Here is a 22,834-nt window from a genome sequence, read left to right on the forward strand (position 1 = left end):
CGATAGTGCATCCGGGCCATAAAAGAAAAAACCCCGTCATTAAATCGACAGGAATAAAAATAGTGAAAGACGGAGGAGTTAATGGGAATAAGTTTCATGCGGAACAAAACAAAAGTAGCTGCCATAATACGAAAAGCATTGGGATGAAGATGATTAAGAGGAAGGTTAAAAAATCGAGCAACTCCTTCAAAGAAATGATGAACCGGGAAACGGAGACCGCTCCTAAGCTGCTCAAGGAAGAAAGCGTGGTATCCGAGGGGAGGAGTATCAGGATGGTCAGTAGGTCCGGGAATCCTAATGTCATAAGTAGAAGGAATAGCCCCCAGGGACCGAATGTCTCCTAAACTACCCGGACGGAGAGTGGAAGACACCGTAGAAAACCAGAAGGGCCCTGTTATTTTACCCTTCCCTCTACTCGGGGAGCCCAGGGGTCGGGAAGAAGACGCTTTAGCAGTCTTCTTGGACAAAGATCGAGAGGGAATAGTAGGAATACCCCTCGGAATCTGAACAGACTGGTCAGAAGGGGTGGGAGAATTGTCCTCCGATAGGCCCCTAGCATTTTTGCCAGAGGTAGAAGAAGTGGAATTGGACATGATGGAAAAGAAGCAAATAAGACACAGAAAAGAGAGACTTACTGAGAGGAATTGAGGGTGATGGTTGATAGTCGGAGAGATCGCCGGAGAAATCTACAGAGAAGACCGAGGAAGAAAACAAGCAGGGCTTCGCCGAAGAATAAATTTGCAAGTGATTTTTAGAAAAAGCGATGGATCGCTATATATAAGGGAGAGATGGAATTTATGCCGTTGATCTAGCATAGATTGGACGGGCTAGATTAGCCTTGGAAGTTGAGCGGCATCATTCGGCGGGAAAATTGAAAAGACAGTTGCTCAAATCGAGGCGCCATGGTAGCTGAGAATACGTACGGGCTCTGACAACACGTCATCAGAATTCTATCATTATGACTGCGCAATGATTGACTGAAAAAGCGAAGAGAGGGATTGGGATAATGCCATATCTCGGCCTTATTCAGATCCCGGAAGAACTAAAGTTATCGAAGGAATACCCACTATACTCAGATTGGGACTTACCGATTTATCATATGACTATTCTTTTATATCCATGCGTGAAAAAGGTAAAGAGGTAATACGCCCCGATAGAATCCTTTTATCACAATCAAGAAAGAAAACATGCCAAGTCCCGGCCTCTTACGAGGTAACTCGGGAGCAGAGGATCCCATCACCCGGCTAAAAGGCCCGGACAGCATGGGACCCGACGTTCGGATATGTTTAGGCCTACCTTTTTCGGTTTTCGGATTGATGATTAGTTTAGCTGGTGTTAAAACATTTGCAAGGAATTAAAAGAAGACGCAGGAATTAATTGTCTAAATTTTCATTAAGGGAATGGTCGGCGTCTTATTACAGAAATTTCAGTGGCCACTCGACCTTTCCACTCATCCATCCAGTCAGTAACTTCTTGAATGCCAAGATTGACAAAGGAATCAGTGCTCGAGACCTTATTTAGATGCCGCCATTCCTTCCACAACATGGCATGCAGCAGGTTTTGGTCAGTCAGCAACTCTTCAATGCGGGATACCCCTAGTTCCCGCCTGTATTTCCTCGTCACCATCCTTTGAGAACGAGTGAGGACTGTGCCGTTCAAATAAAGAAGGCCGATGAATTGAAGCTTATGCCAGGTACATACGACTTTGGCCAGAATGTACTCATCGACATTCTTTTTGAAAAGCTCTACATAGGGACGTAACTCCGCTGGGATTTGACTTTGCACACCAACAGAAGAGATGGCACTGCTGCAAGTGCTGGAGTCGCTGGAGCTCGACATTGTTCTGATTGGTATGGGTGCATCTTATCCACCAATTTATTTATAGGAAAGGGAGGAAAAGACGTTTGGGATGAGGGAATGTGAAGAGCCTAAGGTTAATTAAAGCATGCCGTCATTTATTGGGAAGGAGAATGTATCATAGCCATTAAGACCAGTGCACGTGGGCGATTATTAAGGGCCTCGAAAATTACGTGGGGTAGACCAAAAGGCGGATGCAGTTATCAAAACGACCCCGAATATGAAAGGTTTCCCGAGATAATGTTCAATGATAATGCATGCATCATTATGACTACCCGGATATCACAAACCTTGGAGCTTCGTATCCTCTCTAAGAGATTGTCAGGGCCCAACGTAATGTTTCAAAGCAAAGCCGGTGATCAACCATTACCGTGGGGATACTTTTGTTTGGTTTGTTCAGCAGGTATTCAGTAATAAAGACTCATGCCAGATCTTAAAAATACAAAGCAAGGATGAAACAGAAGAATAACTTTATTCACTTGCTAGCATTTCTACTAATTACAGCGGAGTATTCTTCTTCTACAAAGAGTATCCACATGGTTTTCCATTTCCTTAGCTCATTTGGGGAAGACTTGAGGAAGCCCTCGGTGCTTGTAATGCCCGAGAGGATTTTCATCTCCTTAAGCAACATCAGCTGGTAGATGTAATCACCCTCGAAGATGTTCACCTCTTCAGTCACGTTCAGACGTTCCCGATACTTCTCCATCTTTACCACCAGTCTAGAAGCATTAGCTTCTCCGGTCTCGTGGAGAAGTTGTAATTTCTGAAGTTTCTCCCAGTAACGAACAATCTTATGGAACACTTCATCTTCTATCTCGGTTTTCTTCTTCTCAACTAATCGCCACGAGACTTCTTCCATATCTGAATTCGACGGATTACTGGAGCTCGCCATTTGACTCTTGTGACCAACTATTTAATGGTAACTTGGAAAAAATAAAAAAGATGTTGCTATATTTATAATAGCAAGGGGCTAATCACAACCGTCGAATCTTTGGATACATAGACGGTCAGGACGGACATTGGGAATTGCACCAGAAAGTTGAAAAGACGTACACGCCTATCGAAATATTGCGATAAATCATCCTCGAAAACATAAAAACGTGGGAGGTATGATTGATTGATGTACATCGCGAGTCTTCACCATACACCGACGTCTGTGTAGCTATGCTCAGTCCAGAAGGTGTATCAAAATGGCTTTCCTGACCGGGCACAAGGGACTAATCGGGACAGCGAGTAGACTCTAGCCCGACTATTTAAGGAAGGAGTGATGATACCCCAATATGTCCCGGGCAGTTGATCCCGGGAATGCTAGGGTCATGGGTCAGGCCCATGAGCGATGCCCGGGTCAGGACAGCCCATCTCTCGAGTGGTTGATTCAGGACATAGCACCAGAGTTCTGGTATGACTTCTCTTCTGACATCTCGAAGCGAGGGAGGCATTTAATGATGTTGAAATACACGCGGCCGACCTATTAACATTAATGAGTGACTGGACAGATGGGATATGACCAATACATGATTTGACATGTCAGAACAATAGGGTATAATCAGCCGCCCTAGTATATTTAATGCGCACGTCCCAAAAAACGAGGTCATCATTATTTCCTCCACTATAAATACCAGGTTTTGCATTTATTCCTTCATTCAGATATTAATGAACATTTAACACACTCATTTATTGCACACCAATATCACAGCCATCACTTGGCTACATTGGTTTCTTGTTTGAGTACCCTGCTGACTTAAGCATCGGAGTGGCCACGCCGGGGACCCCCTCCGGCGCCCATTCACGTGGTTGTTTTTCTTATTGGCAGATCTTTCAAAGGTCAACGAAGAATCTTCTTCCCAGTCCGCCGTCTTAGCTCATATTTCTTCCCGTATTCTTGATAGCTTACCTGGTAGAGTTACCGACCCGACTCCACTGTTCGACCCGGGTGGCATCAGCATTGATTTCGAGGTGTGCTGTTGCTACGCAACAATGCAATAAAAACAGTAGTAATAAATCCATGTACATATTGATCAGCTTACTATTGATAACTCGTTTTGGTTGTAAGCTAATGTGACCCTAGGCCATAGCCATGGATACCTTTGCATGAACAAATTTAATTAAATTTGATAACCATCAGAGAGAAGAATTTTGCAATTTTTGTTTTATATATTTGCTTATTTCTAACTTAATAATATGTGTTATCAAAATTTGCTTTTAGTTTATGTAACTTAAATTCATGTTGCCGGCTCTTGTGTTCACCTGTCTCATGATTCACATAAGCGTTACCTCAGAGTTTGTTAAGAGAAACACATGTTTATTTCTGGCAAAGAAGAGTCCCAAGTAACGGATAAACATGAGGGGTTACATATGTTTGAGTTACTGTTAGGCTTATGAATTCGAAAATTAACATACAGTGATATATCAACATATTATAGTTATTGAAATACTCACAATAATATATAAATTCCACACATAACTTTAACAACTTGCATTATATTTAATTTAATTATACGAGGAGTAATAAAATAATTTTGAAAAATAAAATGTTCGAAAACATGCCGAGCCGTAGACATACTACTTCCTTGTTCCACAGAAAATATATAAGTTAGGCTCAGTAGCGGGCTAAAAGCCCAATTAATGGCGGCGGGCGGCCATTTCTAAGAGCCCAAGAAGAGCCCAACTGGCAGTCTAGAACGTTCCTTACAGCACTTCTCATCTCGGGCGTCATAAAACGTACGCTTTTGGTTGACAGCCATTCCAATTCATCTTTTATAACTTCATTTTATTTCATCCTCAATTTGATCTACAAATTCGGGAATTTCACCAAATTTCTAGGTTCGATTTTTCCTCAAAAACTCGGTGATCATTCAATTGTTTTTAAATTTTGTGTTCTCCTTGCGATCGGGAATGAATTTATACCTATTTTTTTCGTTGTAGAGTTTATATTTTCTCTCGATTTTTTTATTTGATTGCGAACTGGCGTCATCTCTGTGAGTGATTTGTATATTTATATATTTGGTTTACCTAAATGGTTCTAGAGTAACTTGGAAACTCAAGTTCTGCTGGAATTTGGTTGTCTGACTTAGGGTTTCAACGAATGTTTTGCATTTGAAATTGCGTAATGATCTCCTGTATAGAATCAAGGGAGTCGCGATGCTTAACTTGCACTTTTAGGGTCCTTGAATCGAATTTCTTGAATTTAAACCATATTTCAGATGAGTATGACTCGAAGAGAGGCTCTGAATCTCTCTCTATTTTTTTTTATCGCTTCCCTGCATTAGTTTCAACTTTCAAGGATGACTGTTTTCTAGGCTTGAACAAGCGTTGAAATTTTCCAGTTATTCAGGAAACTGAAGAGAACATAGTGAAATTGTTTTCATGCGTAGTAAAGACTAAAGAGTTCCAGCTGTTTTAATAATCTGCTATCATTTTGCTTTTGACTGTTGTGTGCTATCGATGTATGTACAATGACCCATGCCATCCTTAGGCATATTGTATAGGAGTGTGGTTTTTGCTTGATTGAACTGTAGATTCTGTTCTTAGTCCATTTGTAATTCGTTGAACATTTATTGTTTTTTACTCTGATAAAAACATTTTTGTTTTGTTTTTTTGCTAAGAACTTTTAGTTTGTTGCGTCTTTTTCTTTAATAAAAAATGACTGCATCTTTTTTGGTGAATTTTGTGCTGCATTAGGTTCTTGTGTTGAGCTCCACCTAATTTTCAGTTATTTTGCCTCATTGTGTTTTTTATTTGAACTACTACTTCAGGGAAGCACAAGTTCAAAATGCAGGGAGGGAGAGACCCATTCTTTGGTTTTGGCGATCCTTTTGGTAGTTCCAATGGTTTTGGTGGCTTTGGAGGTCAGAGGAGTATGCTATCTGGCTTCTTTGGGGGTAGGGATCCATTTGATGACCCCTTCTTCACACACCGTGGAAGTATATTTGGGTCTAGCTTCTTTGGGTCTAATGGAAGTCCGTTCATGAATTTACCTATTGGAGGTCCATTCATGGATTTACCTAGCGGCGGTCCATTTATGAATGAAAATTCTTCTGGGTTTCTTGATCATCAGCCTTCCATGTCCAACAAATCCAAAGGACCAGTTATTGAGGAGCTGACTTCTGATGACGAGAAAGACAAAAATGAAAGCAAGGAGGGGAAAAAGGTTAATCCTAGGAAGCATGGTAGATCAAGCAAAGAGCCTATCGTGGACGATCCAGATGATGAAGCTAATGGTATGTTGTGTTTTGTGCTTCTTTAATGCCAATCAATTTGGTTGATCATTATGGTTCACGGACTGATATAACTTACTGTGACTTTACTTTTTTTGTGCTTGCAGAGAAAAAGGGCAAATATATGGCTCATAAAAACAATATAAACCTATTGAACCATGGAAGGCCACGACCTCAAACACAAAGTTTTTCTTTTCAGAGCTCTACTGTTACTTATGGTGGTGCTAATGGTGCATATTACACGTCTGCTAGTACTAGGAGGGCTGGGAGTGATGGAGTAAGTGTAGTTACTAGCCATGTCAATTCATTCCTAATCTTGTTGAAGGGTTGACCTGACTTCTATTTATTTAGTTGAGTTTGGAAGAATTTAAAGAAGCTAATTCCTCTACTGGTCAAGCGACACATAGGGTCTCTAGAGGCATTCATGAAAAGGTACCATTTCTACATCCTTGGAAGTCTTGCGCACTTCTAGAATTCAATTGATTCCGCCTTCTGAAATGTCCGTTGAAATTTTGCATTGTACCTTAGGGTCATTCCATGACTCGAAAATTGACGTCTGACGGTCATGTGGACACAATGCAGACTCTGCACAATCTTAATGAAGGTAGCTTAATTCTTTTTGGTTGGATGTGTTGCCATTAAGTCTCTTATTACCATTGATCTTTTGTTTCCTCAGATGAACTTTTTGGTTTTGAAGAAGCATGGTCAGGAAATGCTAAAAAGCATCTTCCTGGGTGGAGCGAAAAACGTGCTTTACAAGATGCTATGGGTAAGCTCCTATCACATTTACATTTATACATTTTTAGCTTTTTTTCAGCGTGTTCTTTGAATGAAGTGAAAATGCTGTGAAGAATATACAAGGTGCAGAATGATATCTTCTCTATGTGTAATTTACTATTAGAAGGTTTTTTTCTCTTTTATGTGCGATAATTTTTAGTCTGTACGTTGAATCTTTTCAGTCGGTACAGGGCACTGGTTGAATTAAAGTTTTTATATTTTGATGTTTATATTGCAATGGGAACTGCTGATTAATTGGCTCATAATTACGCTTCTGGTTCTGATTTTTCCATGAAGTAATCGTATTTTTATGACTATTTTTTTTTTCAAATATGTATTGTCCAATCTAGCTATCATGATCAAGCGATTTTTCCCCTTCAATATTTTCTTTATACTGTCGAACATGGGGTTTCTTCAACGTATTTTACTGCCCCACAGAATTGTAGAGAACAGAGATACGACCATCTACAGTAATAAATAGTAAATTACACTAATTATACTACGCATACACGTTCAAACACCTCTCTTGGGTTTGCTTCATTTTATCATCCTTTTCATATGGTGGTCAGAAGGCTTTCGATGCTGTAATTATTTACTTGTGTTTTGTGTCTTCTTCATACCTACCAATTTGTGCTATTCGAACACTGACTTCATAGTTAGGCTGCTGTCATTTGTGGTTTGTGATCATGATCTCTAGATAACCTAGAAGTTTATCACTCATATCTTCTTCGCTCTTGTTGAAACTTCAGCATCTGGAAGCACTCAACGGCCTCAGAATCGTGGAGGCTGGGCTCTTCCTTCAACAGAAAGATCAAGTAATGTGCGAAGCTTAAAACCAGACAACGGACGTGGAGCAGGCCTGCCTCATCAAATAAAGACACGTGCTAATGATGGAACTGGCTCATCTGGTTATAGGTCAAATGAAACTAATAGGCGTTAGGACTTTCAAAAAGGTTCCGTTTAAGACCACAAAGCCGATGGATCCTTTCGATCTCTGAACTCTCCACTTCTCACGAGACTATGGCTACTGTTCGTGCCCTGTTGGTTACCGTGGGTTTTTGTTCAGTCTTTTATCTGTAATGTACTTTTGGTGTTCGGTGACTGTAATAGGTTCTGCGTTGGATTTATACACGATAATTGCAGATGATTAGGCTTTTACTATTGTTAATACTGATGCAACCTCTATGAAGATTCAACTTTGATGTTTAAAATCTTTAAGTAGTGTTTCTAAGAGTTTATTTTAAGTGTTTTTATGATGTTAGTCAATTGGATGTTTAGAAATTTGTGTCCAGAAGTTGAGAAATATTTAAAATAAGTTTTTGCAAATATTACTTTTAATAATTTGAGCTTCATGTCTTGAAAATTTGTGTAGGATTATAATTTTTTAAGAAACGAGAAAAGCTCATTAGATGTGAAGCAATTATTCTCATCTCTGATTATAAATTATAAACATATATGGCAGTGTTTTCAGAACCTACTGGTTGGTTGGACCGGTTCGATCGGTAATCGATGGCCTTTCACCGGTGGTTCAAAACGAGTGGGAACTAGTAAATCGGTCGGTTTGTAGTATTCGGCCGACTTCTGAATTTATAAACCGTTTTCATTCTCTCATATAAATAAAACTATCGTTTGTCGCTCAGTTTCCGATCCCCAACTCTTTCAAGTACCGCGACCTCTCGCCACCCGTTTATGGACCACCATATTTGGAGAGCTCTCGACACCTGCTTTTTATTGATATCTCGACACCTGCTTTGACAAGAGTCAACTTCTAAACCTTCATTTTCCTGCATTTATGTGTTGAATTTTTAAGAAAACGGTCGATTTATAGTGTTGATTTGCAGTTACGGAATGATTAATTTCGGGCCTTCGTTTTTTCCTTATTTATTAATTATCAATTAGATTGTTCCGAATGCAGGTGGTATCATGATTACTTTTAAAAAATATTTTTGGGGGATATTTAGTTGATTTTTTGAGATTATGTAATAAAGTTCGGGATTAACATGGAATTACGTTATTACATTTTTCAAATTTGCATTACGAGTTTGAATGTGAATGTGAGAAAGGACGTTGAATATAGTATTCACTTAATGACAATAATTCCCATGTATTTTTATTTTCGTGACCAAAAGTTAAATACATGGTAAGATTATGGGGATATTTGATTAAATTTCACATATTCAAGCAATTTTATCTTAAAAATGGCACATATTCAATGTATTATATTATCATGGTAGTTATTTCTAATTAATATAAGATCTCACTTACCAAGACCAGCATCTCGAATTCAATTACCATTTCAAGGAACCCCTTAGATTAAAAAAATCCAATCTGGATTCGTGTGAAAAGTGATTGAACTTTGTCATCGAAAGGTCTGCGATTGGGGAGCAGAAACGACTGGACTACAAGAAAGCACAATCGCAAAAGAAAGCAAGTAGAAGTCGTTGAGATAGCTGGGACTGATCAGATGAAGCATGAAGAATCAGATATCGAAACATATACTTGTCCAAGATTCAGCTATTCATTTATTTCAACAGTTTAGTTCCCTGTACCTTTGCTACAGCCTACGGTTTCACGCACTTGTTTCTTCGTAGCTGAAGATCATCAAACTAGAAATATTGATTGATTGATGAAAAAGGCATGCAGCGATCAGTAGATTAAATATGATTAAAAATGAATTTAGTTGGGAGTGCTTGCAGCCATATTCAGCACGAGTGGACCGTCTTACGGATCTTAATCTGTGAAATGGTAAACCTTACCCATATTCACAATAAAAAGTAATACTCTTAGCATAAAAAGTAATACTTTTTCATTGATGATCCAAATAAGAGATCCGTCTCACGAATACGACCCGTGAGACTGTCTCACACAAATTTTTGTCATTCAGTATTGATCATTCGAGGAAGCAATTGTAAAGTATGAGATATAGTTGAAGCAGCAGATCAGAGATGATGAGATGGGTAAATTAATTTCATACTAGAGAACATTTTAATGTTATAGATTAGATTTCATGTAGACGGTGTATATGCTAATTTGGATTCAAGACTCATTCTATAATTATGTAGGCAGTGTTGCCTCATATGAAGATAACTTGGCCATAGATCTACATTCTAGATTTCATTCCTTGAATCTATTTTCTTTATTCAGAAAATAAAAGGAACAAACAAAAGTGGCATCTCCCCTACGCCAAGAACCATTTATTTCCTGAATACGAACTCCTCCCCAGACTTCCGATCAACATGTTTAATCCAGCGGCTCTTTCCATCCCGTCTGGCCAACTCTCCGCCCCTTGCCCCCACGTGGGCCATATCTAACCCTTGCCCCACAGGCAAAAACACGGAGCGCACGATTCTCGACTCTTGGTCAAGCACGCCACGCCACCTGAAATCTGATGCGACTCTAGAACTAGCATTTTTGCGCATCAAAACAGCCCCTTTATGCCCTAGCTTAGCCACCCTCAATATTCTTGAGAATTCTCTGACGCTACTATCCACTACCAAGAAATCAATACCTTGTAAACCTTCCATGGCTTCTTCTGGCTCCCCTACTATCATTTCTGCTGAATGACCAGATCTGGTCATTGATTCCACATATTCGGACTTGGACTCCTCGTTTGGAACTATACAAACATGTCTTCCTTTTGTATGGTTTCTCGCTATTGAGAGGCCTATGCTTGTGGAGATTGCACCACCTCTTGACCATGTCTCGACGATTAATTTGGCATCCCACCCGGCCGCCATGGCTGACACAAACTCTGCGACGCTTGATTGTTTGAAAAGTTCAGGCTACAATCAAATAACGGATAATTAATCCAAGAAACATCACAAGAAAAAGTATCCTTTTGTTTCAACATCAAAAATAGAACAAATTTGAGATTTTGTACGAGGAATAGTGACAGCTTGGTCTATATCTCGAGGGAAATTCTTGCACTTTTTAGAAAATTTACATTCGAAAAGTTAAAGAATTTAGCGCTTGCATGCTTGCTCGTAGTACTGAGACCTTCCATGATTATACTTACTGATTTTACGGTTTCAATATAAGCTTTTGATGCTGTTTCTGGAGACCAAACTAGTTTCATATCTTCTCCTTCTTGTCGCTGCCTTTCTTGTTTGCCTTAATTAAAAGAGAAGATGCTTAAAGATACAATAAGATTTGGTTCCAAAGTGGCTTTTTAAAATAAAGAAAGGAAAAGAAAAATATGTACATGTCAATGTCGAAACTCGAAAGGGTTGACATTAATCCAGGAAAAACCAAAGTGTAGATTTATGTTGCAATTTTTTTTTTTAAAAAAAATTTCGGGGTAGCTGACCAAACTGAATTTTATATATATGTTTGTAAACCGTTATTTTATCCGCAACCTTAGATATAATACATAGGTGATTATATTTGGCAAAACTTGTGTGAAACGATCTCACGAGTCGTATTTTGTGAGACAGATATCTTATTTGGGTCATCCATGAAAAAGTATTACTTTTTATTGTGAATATCGGTAGAGTTGACCCATCTCACAGATAAAGATTTATGAGACCGTCTTACAAAAAACATATACTCTTACATTTTTTGTTAAAATATAAATTTATTGTTGTACGTTAGAGCTTTTGGGATTAATAAATTTTAACATGATATCGAAATAGAGGCCATGAATTCGAATTTCCATATACCAATTGTTCTTGGATGATTCTTTTAAGCATTCTTAATATACTGTGTGTGTGTGTCAAATGGAGAAATATTATATTTGATATCACATGTATCTATATTTATCTACTTTGCTCTTTAGAATGGTTATCTTAATTATAATTAGATATATGCATGCGGGTTTAGTTATTTGACTTTGTATTTAATACAGTATGCTGACTTTTTTTAAAAAAAGAGTTGAATACATGCGTATCTAGCTCATTATAAATCATGGATAGTGTAATAATTATAATATAATTATTTTTATAGTCTGGAGAATTTATTTATCAAAAGTCAATTATTACTACACGACACGACACTTGATTGATAATTTAACAAAACGAACACTCATATTTATTAGTCATTAAATGGTCATATGTACTTTTTTTTATTATCCAAAAAATAATATATACCTACAAGTTAAGTATTTTCTCAAATATTGGAAATAATTTTTTCAAACTAATTGATTAACTAAGTATTTTTACAGTATAATTTATCTTTTAATATAATGTATCAATAGTCATGATGAGGTCATAGATGCTATACAGGTTGAATACAACCAAAGACAAATTTCAATAATAACACTTGCATGCATCTGTCAAATTATTTTTTAGTTTAATTTATATTTAAAGGCACGGATAAGCTCTCGATACAATGTATTGAAAGATTTACAGTAAAAAAAACTTTTTTGGAATATTTAATATAAATGTGGAAGTATATATAGAATTAGCACGGAAAAACAAAGGTAGGTTTTGTTAGCATTATTCGTTGTTCAAGAGTGTTGACTTTTTAGAATGTTCAAGTTGTCACGTCAGACAGATTATTTGTCAACACAGATGTATACTTTGTCAACCCCAGCAAGCTGGATTATCTTGGTTGGATGAATTAAACAAAATTAGATAAATAATCAAATATTTTAAAATATTTTAATAATTATTTGACCCGATTTAAGACCCAATTTTATGGATAATCATTTGATTATTAATCTAATAAAATATGTGAGATAACCATTCTTGATCGATCGCCGTTGAAGTTTCTCAGCCATGCTGCTAATGGTGGATCTTAATGAATAACATAGTTGGTGAATTGGGCAAATGGCGAGCGCTTCAAGATCACAGTAATGGCGTTGATGTGAAGACGAAATTTCTTTAATCTCCACTTATTCATAGATTTTTCATATGAAAAAAATGAATTTTTGAGTCTAATTCAAAGGGCTATCTAGAATATTAATTATTAAATGCTCGATCTATATCTATCCGTCTATCTTAATTTCAAATGTTAATTTTACAATCCACAAGTACGAGATTCGATCGTAGCATCGCCCATGCATACACTCACTTTCCTGTTAGTACATTCATATCGATACTTCAAATTCAATTGTCTTCTTACTTAAAACTGCAAAATACCTACTAGTAATTACTCGAGGTTTTTTAAACTTGCATGTTTCCTAATACTGGAAGCGACGAGCTTGAATCCAGTAGACCACAACACTCGTAAGCTTAAACTCTTGATTCGTCTTTCTTTTTAAACCCTGGTAATAATTTACTAATTTTATATTTTTCTTAACCTAATATATTATTCAATGAGAAAATTAAATTTTGGTTATGGATGTTTACTTTTTTGTAATTTTAGTTATCTAGGTTGTTAAATTTCAGTATTAGTGTTGTATCTTTTAATTTTTGGCAATTTTATTCCTTTTTTTAAAAAAAATTTGAGTGCAATTGTGGCATTGTAAGCTTAAAAGTCATGTCGGTGTCGTATACTCGTATGTGGTGCCCAGAATCTTAAATTCGTGAAGGGTCTTGGAGCCGACGAAGTTCTTGATTATTGTACTCCGTGAGGAGCTGCTCTGAAGAACCCATCGGGGAAGAACTAAAAAGTGGTTATTCATTGTGCACCAGCATTTCCTTGGTCTGTTTTCAGGCGGAATCTGAGTGAAACAGGGAAGGTGGTTGATATTACACCAGGGGTTGGTGCCATTTGGACTTCTATAATGAAAAAACTCACCTTTTCCAAGAAGAAATTGGTGCCCATGTATCTGGTTCCGAAAGGAGAGGATTTGGAAAATTTTATTAGGATGGTGAAAGAAGGAAAGTTGAAGACGGTTACCGACTCAAAAGATCATTTCAGTGAAGGTAAAGATGCTTGGGCTAAGAGCATGGACGGCCATGCGACTGGGAAGATCATAGTAGAGCCCTGAGTAGGAATGTTCTTTTGTTTTGTGTTTGACTTATAAGCATTAATTTTTTTGTAGGGAACATGTTGAATGTTCATGTTAGTGTTAAGATTTTCCTACACTTGCTTTGATAAAGTAAATCTGCAGCAAATATTTATCAGAAACTAGAGACGAAGATTAAATCATTCTGAGAAAGCATCCTGCAAATTCCGGTCGATGTTTCTCGTGATCTTGGTAGAGTTTGTATCAGTAAGTTCTTTTTCTTGAATTCAAATGTTATCTGGCTTAAATGTATTTTCACTTTAACGCTTAACATATCAAATTATCAAAAAGTTGAATCAAATATCTTGAGCAATAAGCTTGTGAACCATCTGGTTCTGTTAAAAAAGTTAAATCAAATCTTTTTAATTGGTATTTCTATTAATCATAGACCCTTGGTCGACAAGTTTTGTGCTCCATGTGCTGCATTTTCTTCTCTCGGCTGTCAGGTTTTTCAATTAAATCACAAGTTCTTGGTCGAAAGGCCTCGATTGTGCTATATAAGATAGTCAAAATATTTATTCAGATTGTATTTCTATGGCTGGACGTAATTGATATGAATAGAGAATTAAAATATGTTTTTCAAATAACAATTAACTCTATTTAAAATTCAATTTGGTTACCGATACAATATCATAAATTAAGTGAGGTATCAAAATCATCCTAGTCCAAATCATCTAAACTAAACAGGTTATGAAATCCTTCATTTAATTTCAACAAAACTAATCCAAACACACACATAATTTTTCAAGTTGAAAGTCAATGGAACGTTCAATTTGCCAAATCTTACAGAACCGTTTGAACAACAATGGAGATAGAGCTTTCACGGATTAAAATAGAAGACAAACTGCTCTTTCACAGGCCTCAATCCTTAAGTCTGTCTTCCTGTTCCTAGCACAATACTGCAATTCCAGCTCTTTTAAAAGTTTTAATGTTTTTCCCCAATTGTTGCCCCTCTCTCGGTATCAAACTGATTCCCATTTTGTAGCTAATTCTTGGGAGATGATGATCAGCAGCGGGTCACGCGTTACTTCTAGATAAAGTTGTATTTTTCCACCCTTGTAGTAAATAGAGAACTTGCTGGAGACCAATAAGAACGGCAATCTCCATTAGGGACAACGTGCAAGTGCCTTCCTAATTTTATAGGTGTACACACCTGTCGAACAGTACTGACAGTAGTAAACTAAGAAAGCTATGTCACCTATTTATGATGCCGTCCACAGCTAATCAAGAACCATGGCTTCGGTACCACCAGTGGCATCCTCCGCACCAGTCCTATCCTCATCCATTGCTGTTCTCATTTCCTCCATCAAGCTTCTCTGCTCTTCCACTATGGTGTTCTGTAATTCATCAACCTGCAATCAAGTGGTACACGGAACAATAATTTTCAGAAATCCGAATCTGCACCGCAAGAATACGAGAATTATCAAAGTTCCTTTGTCATTTCTGTTCAAGTAAGATCAGTGATGAACTAGAGCAATGCGTATGTTATATTAGTGCAGCGGAAGTATAATTATACGAGGAAGAAAAAAGGAAAACGCAATATCCTGAGGAAAGCTTTATAATCCTGTGGACTATGTATAATTCTTAATTTGTGACAGTAAAAATCTTCAGCCAAGACGGCTATCTTTCATAAGATTTGATAGTGTCATCACATATCATAATTTATTAGGATATACAGCATAATATTGACACATACAAGATGAAGAGATAAAGATAAGAACTGAAATGGATGTTACTTCCAGATCTAAGAAAATCGATCTTTCTGTCACTAATTTCGAAGTAGTTTTAACCCAACAAAGGAAATACAGACAGTCCAGAGTCCAGACAAAACTAAAAGTATTAAAGCCTTTTTAATTCCTAATAACACAAATAATATAAATAATAAAACCAAGACAGGTTCTAGTGGATAGCGAGTGATGTTCCAGGTGTTCATGTGATTTGGCAAACATAACCAGACCAAATGACTAGCAGAAACCCGTAGATAACCATCTTTTCTGGGATGCACACACTCCAACATTATTCACATCACAAAATACCAAGCAACCAAGGAAAAAGTTGAATAAAATTCTAACCACGTGCAACAGAAGCCCAAATTGCTTTTTACGAAGGTCCAGTGTCCTTGAACCTGCAGTATTCTCTGCTTCCAACATCGCTATCTCTTTCTCAAGTTCTGTTATGATTTTCTGTGTTTTCGATCTGGGTGGATGCATAGCAATCAATTTCCTAATTGCCTCACACTCCTCCTTGTGCTGCCTCTCAATCTTGCTCTCTTCAAATTGTCTCTTCAGTTCTTCTATATCATCCCGCGCCTGTAAAATCTGTCTATTTATCTCGTCTTTTAACTCATTGAAGTTCTCCTTCTCTCTGATGTTTGCTTCAATAACTGCTCTACTTTTAAGCAACGGAATTTCAAAAGTATTGAGCTCTTGCAGGAAAGCTTTGGAAAGCCTTTCGCAGTCACCATAGTTATCAGCTTCTTTCTCTACCTCCAGCACAAAGGACGTGAACTTCTTCTGCAGTTTCTTCAAAGGAGGTTCACCTCTTGTTGTTGTTGTACGGGTCAGAAGCCTGTGCTTTATAATTATATCATCTTCCAGTGGGCCAAAGGCGTAATGTGCGGCCACAGTTTCTCCCCTGCCAGGGGCTTTCCTCCCTTTCAACATTTATATCTTCTGATTTCTTGACTCTGCCGTGTTAAAGAAGCCTCCTGCATACCACATTTTATCACAAAAATAAACAGTACAAGAGAACAATTAGTGAGGTAATTCAAAATGCTATATTTCGCAATTATGTGAATTCGCAAGGATATTTCACCACTAAAAAGCTCCTCTTTGGTACATTTTCAACACCGAGACTGACAAGCTTAATTTACCTATGAACATTCTTCTATCATCTCACTGCTTTATTCGACATCACTTTTTCCTAATTCACGTGCAGTAGTATATTGTTTTTCTAATTCATGAACATCACTCAGACTAAATGGGGTTTCTCAATCCAACTTTCCATCACAAGTCAAACTAAAACAAAAAGGCAAAGAAAATGACACTGAATCTGATATATCTGAAACCTCAATTAATACCTGAATCACCAGCTAAATGATAAAATTCCTCATACTTATGAGCAAACGAGAAAGAAAAAAATCTACACTTATGTAATAAAAGAAAATCACAGCTGAGTCGTCACGTAAAAAAAGAACGCAAATTTAAATTTAACCCTAGGTTTTTAGATTGAAGAGAAATAAAATGGCATAAGATACAGGAAAAGAAATTTGAGGGCGGAGAGAATCGGAGGAAGAAGAGGGAAAATGCATACCAGAATCAAAGCGATTGAGGGAAGTAGAGAGGTAGAATGTGGGGAAATTTAGGTCACTGGACGGGATTATTTACCTCGACCACATTTGTTTGAACATTTGATTTGAAAATTTAACGATCTCAATTTTTACAATTTTGTTTGGTTTTTATATTTCTTATATTATTGAAGGTTATTTTGTAAAAAAAAAAAATCATTAATAAAAAAATTTATTTGACTAATGTCGTTTTTCAAACTACCCTGTCAATGAAAATTCACAAATTCCATTTTAAAAAAATAGCATCCCCTCTTAAAATCTCGTCTATCCCCCTTATTAAAAAATATGTAATATTATATATAAACCTATTTCATTTTGTTGTTGTTCAATTTATATCAGTCGCTCTTCGAAGTATGACAACACCATTATATGGTGGATGTCTTAAATATGAATTCGATCACATTTTACACTCACTCAACCACATTTCAGGTCATTAGGTTGAAATACAAATTAGAGGTTATCTGACCCAATATTGATTTCTAAAGGTACATATTCTTAAGCCAAAGTTAAATGTCATTTTTTTTATCACCCCAATGTGTTCATACCCCTCCCTAGTATTTGGCTATACCTATTAACCAAGATTTCATGTTTTTCTCTGGATTTCAATATCATTGAATCGTATATATCTATCACATTTTTATAAAAAAAATAACATATATATTAATGATCTAAGAACTAACATTTGATCACATCATAGAAAATAAATATTTTAGATGTAACATAGAATAATTCTTTGTTTCGTTATTTTTATTCATGAAACTATGCCTTGGATATAAACATAGCAGGTAACAGCACTAATCTACAATCTTGCCGGTTACTTTAAAAGCTACAAGGGAAAAATCTACGATACGCCTCGAATGCTTCTCCCCACATGATGTACCCAGAAATTCATTGCTCGTAAACACTGCTGTCGAGTTACGAGGCGTTTCAGAGATCAAATCAGTAGGGATGGTTGGGGGGTCATTTTGTTGAATCTTTGAGCAGTACTCAACTCTTGAGTTACCGATTCCATGTTTGGTCTATTCTCAGGAAGCTCATTGGTGCAGTGCAATGCAATTTTCGTCAAATGAGCAGCCTCAGGCTCCGAAAACTCTCCCTTGAGATTGGAGTCGACAAAATCTTCAAATTTGCCAGATTCAGCTGCCATTCTGGTAGAACTTGATAGCTTCCGTTTACCGCTAAGTACTTGAAGGATGATAACCCCAAACGCATAAACGTCGCTTTTCTCTGTGAATCGCCCCGTGGTGATGTATTCCGGCGCCATGTAACCCAATGCGGCACTGACTTTGATGGCCGAGTAAACAACATCATCAGCAAGAAGCTTTAGAAGACCAGAATCAAGAATCAATGGATTCATCTGTTGGTCCATAAGAACTTTTTCGACCGATATATTTCGGTGAACGATGGGAGGTTTGTTAGTTTCATTTCTGTGCAGATACTCGATACCTGTAAAAGAAATAATAATAACTTTTGAGAGATGTTACAAACTAGATAAACTAAATAGTTTCCTCGTCAAAAAAAAAAAGATAGACTAAATATAGATTTTTTGACGTATATATACTTTTAAATTTGAGAGATGAAATCGGGTCCAAGGTTAGGCTTCTAGAGAGTAATGCTAAATGATGTTCTTCATTGTGGACCAAGGAATTGCTGGACTATAAATGAGCCAATTGTGGCAACTACTTAAGATACAGTCAAGAGATAGATACAAATATACAATAAATGCTCCTTATTTAATGTTTATATATATATGGAAGAATGAAACATGCACTTAAGGTACATTTAACCAATAAACACGATCCATATAATGAAAGTGAACAAACCTTTAGCAATTCCATTGATGATCTGAACCCTTGTAGGCCAATCAAGAATGTCATTGTGACCATGTTCAGAATCAAGGTAGCGAGACAAATTGCCATTCGGAACAAAATCATATATCAAGAAACACTCACCCCTGCCCTTCGAGCAACAAAACCCCTTAAGTTTCACCAGATTTTCATGTTTCAAAGAATTCAACAAGCTCAATCCTTTCATGAATTCATTCTCCTCTGTCTTGCAGCTTGTTTTACTAATACTTTTAATCGCCACTACCGATCCATCTTTTAAAATCCCTCTATAAACAGCCGAAAACTTGCTTTTGCCCAATACATTAACCTCGGAGAAATGCTGAGTAGCTGATTCAACCTCTTCTAAATTAAACTTATACCCCTGCATAAACTCATGGCACATGCCATTACAATCTTGTGGCTCGAGAGAAACGAAAGGAGAGGGGTTTCTCTCGCAAAAACCTGTCCCCTGTTTAATAATGATACGATGATCATAGGTATCTGATTTATCCCCAACTTTCTGTTTGCCACGGCGATACCAAACTATCCAAACAAATGCCACCTAGCATTAGGATGATAATTAATGCAACGACTCCAGAAACAATGCCTATTTGTCGTGACTTAGAGGATGATTTTGAGCAATGTGTGTGATTACAAGGTAAGGGAATATCAGCTGATTCGGGCACGCTTTTCGAGGTTGTTTCATTTGTAACTGTTGTGAAGGGGTCTATTTGATTAATGTTCGTATTGTCCCAAGTACTGCAAGCTCTCAATGAAGAAAAACCCGTACCACATAAACCGGGATTGTTATCATAATGGAATCCTTCGTTTAACCTCCTTAAAGCTTCATCGCCCGGATCAAAGAAAGATCGAAATGGCAAAAGAGAACAACATCAGATTTTATCAGATAAATTTGACGAAAGAAACATAAATTCATGAAGATCAACTCACAGAGAGGGAACAAATCCAGAAAGCGTGTTGTTTTGTACATCAAGAACCTCCAATTCAGGAAGATTGGCTAATCCAATAGGAATTGGACCTGATAGCTTATTGGAATTCAAGTATATTCTTTTCAGCATTCCCAAATTCCCTAAGCTTGCAGGAATCTGCCCAAATAGTTGATTTCTTTCTAGTGCGAGAACATTTAATTTTTTCAGGAATCCCATCTCTGTAGGGATGAACCCCATCAACCGGTTACAACAAAGCTGCAGCACTGCAAATTTTACAATCATTAGAGTTGAATATACATCATGATTATTTTTTGGGTTTAAATTTTCTGAAAAGACAATTTGTCATGCATCCCGCTAATATATATTATTCGGTGCCTAATTAAAAGATTTCTAAATATATGAACCAACCCGTTCTTCTCACAGACAGAGACGCAAAGAAGAAAAGAAAAAGGAGTCCATTTTCGAACATTTTTAGTAGAAATTCAAACTTAACTTTTCCATATCAAATCGATTATTTCCAACTAGCATAAAATTTCAACTTTGCGTACCCCGATTCTACCTGAAAATAAATAAAAGAAAATTTGAGTATTTGAATAACTATATATTTAAAATTACGCGAACCTTGAAGACTAGCCATGCCTCCAATTTCAGCCGGTATAGTTCCAGAAAAATTATTAACAGTTGAGATAGAGATCGGTCAACTCAGTTAGATTAGCAATCTCCTTTGGTATCTCCCCCGTCAAAGAATTGTAATGCAAGTACAGGCCCGACAAACATTTGAGCTCCGCCACCGCCGGCGGCAGTTTCCCAGCAAGCCCTTTTCCTTGCAGAGAAATATTTGCCACCTTCCGGTGTTCGTTACATGCAACTCCCTCAAACGCGCCGGCGCAGGGATCGCCGTCTCTGGTCCAAGATGATAAGTACTTGTTCTCTGGGTCTAATGAGTTCTTTATCTCCATCAGCGCTCTCAACTCAGCGTTTCCACGTATGGGATTAAATTTCGAGCAAAAACATGTGAAAATGAAGAGAATTAGGGGACTCAAACTTGAAAAACTTGACGAGCGAGTCTGCATTTTCTAGTTGAAATCAGAGGACTCCTTGCTTAGATTCAAGGCTGTTTCTTCATGGTGTCCAGAAATGGAAAAGTTGGAATTTGGATTTGGATAATGGTGGTGTTGTGAGTTGAGGAGAAAGAAGACAGAACGGTGTGAGTTAGGCGACAAGGGTGGGAAAAGGTTGTCCGAGTGTACGACTTTGGAGCGTATATACTTACACATGCATGCATATTAGGAATCGTGGAACCCATTCCATTTTCTTCTTTACCTTTGTTTTCTTTAAGCTTTTAATCCTCCAATATCAAAATGTCACAATTTTAATTTTTTAGATTTATATTGTATATCAAACTTAGCTTAATAATAAACAACGTTTTCCCCCTCGTAATTATTTATATTGGCATCACTGATCACCCATTCACCCTCCACTGTTATCGTAAGTTCAAAGGTTATCCTCGATACTATAACTAGTCGGAAGCTCATTTGCGGCATAATTTGTCCTAACCGACGTGTGCTTACCTATTAATTTCATTCATTTGAAGCTGCAGACTTTTTAAAAACTTGTGATTTATAGGGCTAATTAAAGTGCAAGTATATATAAACATATATTTAGCCTTTTCAGAATGAATATTGTGCACAACATAAATAAATTTATATACTTATGAGCTAGAATCGAGCATTTACCATTAGATCAAACCTCATAACTATTAGCCAAAATTCAACTTTATTTTCTTGTAGTTAATACTTGTAGCAACGCACAATACACTATTTGGTATGCTAATGATCAGTCGAGTTGTTAGGCCCGTGAGTTATCTGTTGGTGTTGTCTTATATTACTTAGATCTCAGTCTTACTATTTTCCAACCGTCGGTACTATCTTCGGCTGAAATAATATTACCCGTTAATATCCGACGTCGTTCTTTTACGACTGACCTAACAAACCAGATCAAACGGCGGAACGTAAACAACTTGATGCATATGAATTTTTCAGAAAGTCACTCATCTCTTTATTGTTTTTATTCATACACGTTAACCTCGGTAATATGTATCGAGAGACAATCTCCATAGACTTTCAAAGTCATGATATGTGCAAAACTCCACACTTATTTCAATTGTATTTAAAGGTATTGCTAGGAATTAGAGGAGTCTAAAATCTATTTTAATCTAGCATCTTAACAGTATTCATAAGTATAATGTGAGATATTTTGAATAACTTAGAAAAATCGAGCCAAGAAAAATTAAATTCTTAACTTAAAAACCTGAAACTTTAAAATATAATTATATGCTATTTATACAAATATAGTTGATTTTTGAAGGAAAGACCCTGGCAAAGCCCACCTCTATTGACCCAGGCTGGCTCATAGGGCAGGATTATTTATTATTGTTGTTATTATTATTATTAGATGCTTTGGTGGAGCCGGGATAGATAGCAATTAGGCTAAATTTAAACATCGATTATTTAATTGTCACTGTTGTATTTGTCTTTTTTTAGGTCACTAATCTATTAATTATGAAACCAATCCAAAGTTAAAAATGAAATAGTTGGTTGGATTTATTGATTTGTTAACAATAGCATTATTCCTTCAATAACATTGTATTAATCTCAATAATTGTATTATATAATTAAATAACAAAATAATAAATTGTAATGAGTTATATATGCATGCAATATATTCGTTTTGTCAGAAGTTTTAAAAATTAAACTGGAAAGTTTTGATTTGTATATATTATTTACAGACAGTTATTACAATATTTTATCTTTGAACGATTAAAAAACAAATATATTGGTTCACATTTCGTAGAAAATGCTAGTATAAATATAAATTTCACCTTATAAATAATTTAGAACTCGATACTTAATTAGTTATCTTCTGAGTTTAAATAGATGATTTTTATTTATTCTTAAAGGAATTATGATAAA

General features: G+C 36.7%; 3 protein-coding genes and 1 pseudogene across 5 annotated transcripts; 1 reads left to right on the forward strand and 3 right to left on the reverse strand.

The window, feature by feature from the left end:
* The first annotated feature begins 4,531 nt into the window (after positions 1-4,531).
* On the forward strand, positions 4,532-8,067 carry LOC140834615 (uncharacterized). The gene is made up of 7 exons (XM_073199633.1): positions 4,532-4,680; positions 5,613-6,077; positions 6,182-6,351; positions 6,426-6,506; positions 6,603-6,678; positions 6,751-6,843; positions 7,601-8,067. Exons 2-7 carry the CDS (start codon positions 5,630-5,632, stop codon positions 7,789-7,791), a joined length of 1,059 nt encoding a protein of 352 aa, XP_073055734.1. The 5' UTR covers positions 4,532-4,680; positions 5,613-5,629; the 3' UTR covers positions 7,792-8,067.
* A 1,728-nt stretch (positions 8,068-9,795) lies between these two features.
* Positions 9,796-11,005, reverse strand: LOC140834617 (uncharacterized). Its single transcript, XM_073199638.1, has 2 exons — positions 10,867-11,005; positions 9,796-10,633 (listed from the first exon to the last, which is right to left on the reverse strand). The coding sequence occupies exons 1-2, from the start codon at positions 10,924-10,926 to the stop codon at positions 10,046-10,048; spliced, it is 648 nt and encodes a 215-aa protein (XP_073055739.1). The 5' UTR covers positions 10,927-11,005; the 3' UTR covers positions 9,796-10,045.
* Positions 11,006-14,428: 3,423 nt separating this feature from the next.
* On the reverse strand, positions 14,429-17,167 carry LOC140834616 (THO complex subunit 7A-like). Of its 3 annotated transcripts, none has more exons than XM_073199637.1 (4): positions 17,053-17,167; positions 15,813-16,447; positions 14,939-15,092; positions 14,429-14,770 (listed from the first exon to the last, which is right to left on the reverse strand). In XM_073199637.1, the coding sequence occupies exons 2-3, from the start codon at positions 16,401-16,403 to the stop codon at positions 14,961-14,963; spliced, it is 723 nt and encodes a 240-aa protein (XP_073055738.1). In that variant the 5' UTR covers positions 16,404-16,447; positions 17,053-17,167; the 3' UTR covers positions 14,429-14,770; positions 14,939-14,960. The 3 variants fall into 3 exon arrangements, with proteins under 3 accessions (XP_073055738.1, XP_073055736.1, XP_073055735.1); XM_073199635.1 differs by having other exon boundaries at positions 14,429-14,817; XM_073199634.1 differs by having other exon boundaries at positions 14,429-15,092.
* Positions 17,168-17,813: 646 nt separating this feature from the next.
* LOC140834618 (protein NSP-INTERACTING KINASE 2-like) lies at positions 17,814-21,161 on the reverse strand (annotated as a pseudogene).
* Positions 21,162-22,834: the final 1,673 nt, after the last annotated feature.

The sequence above is a fragment of the Primulina eburnea genome, chromosome 6 (genome assembly GCF_022965805.1).
Source record: "Primulina eburnea isolate SZY01 chromosome 6, ASM2296580v1, whole genome shotgun sequence".
Classification (NCBI taxonomy): domain Eukaryota; kingdom Viridiplantae; phylum Streptophyta; class Magnoliopsida; order Lamiales; family Gesneriaceae; genus Primulina; species Primulina eburnea.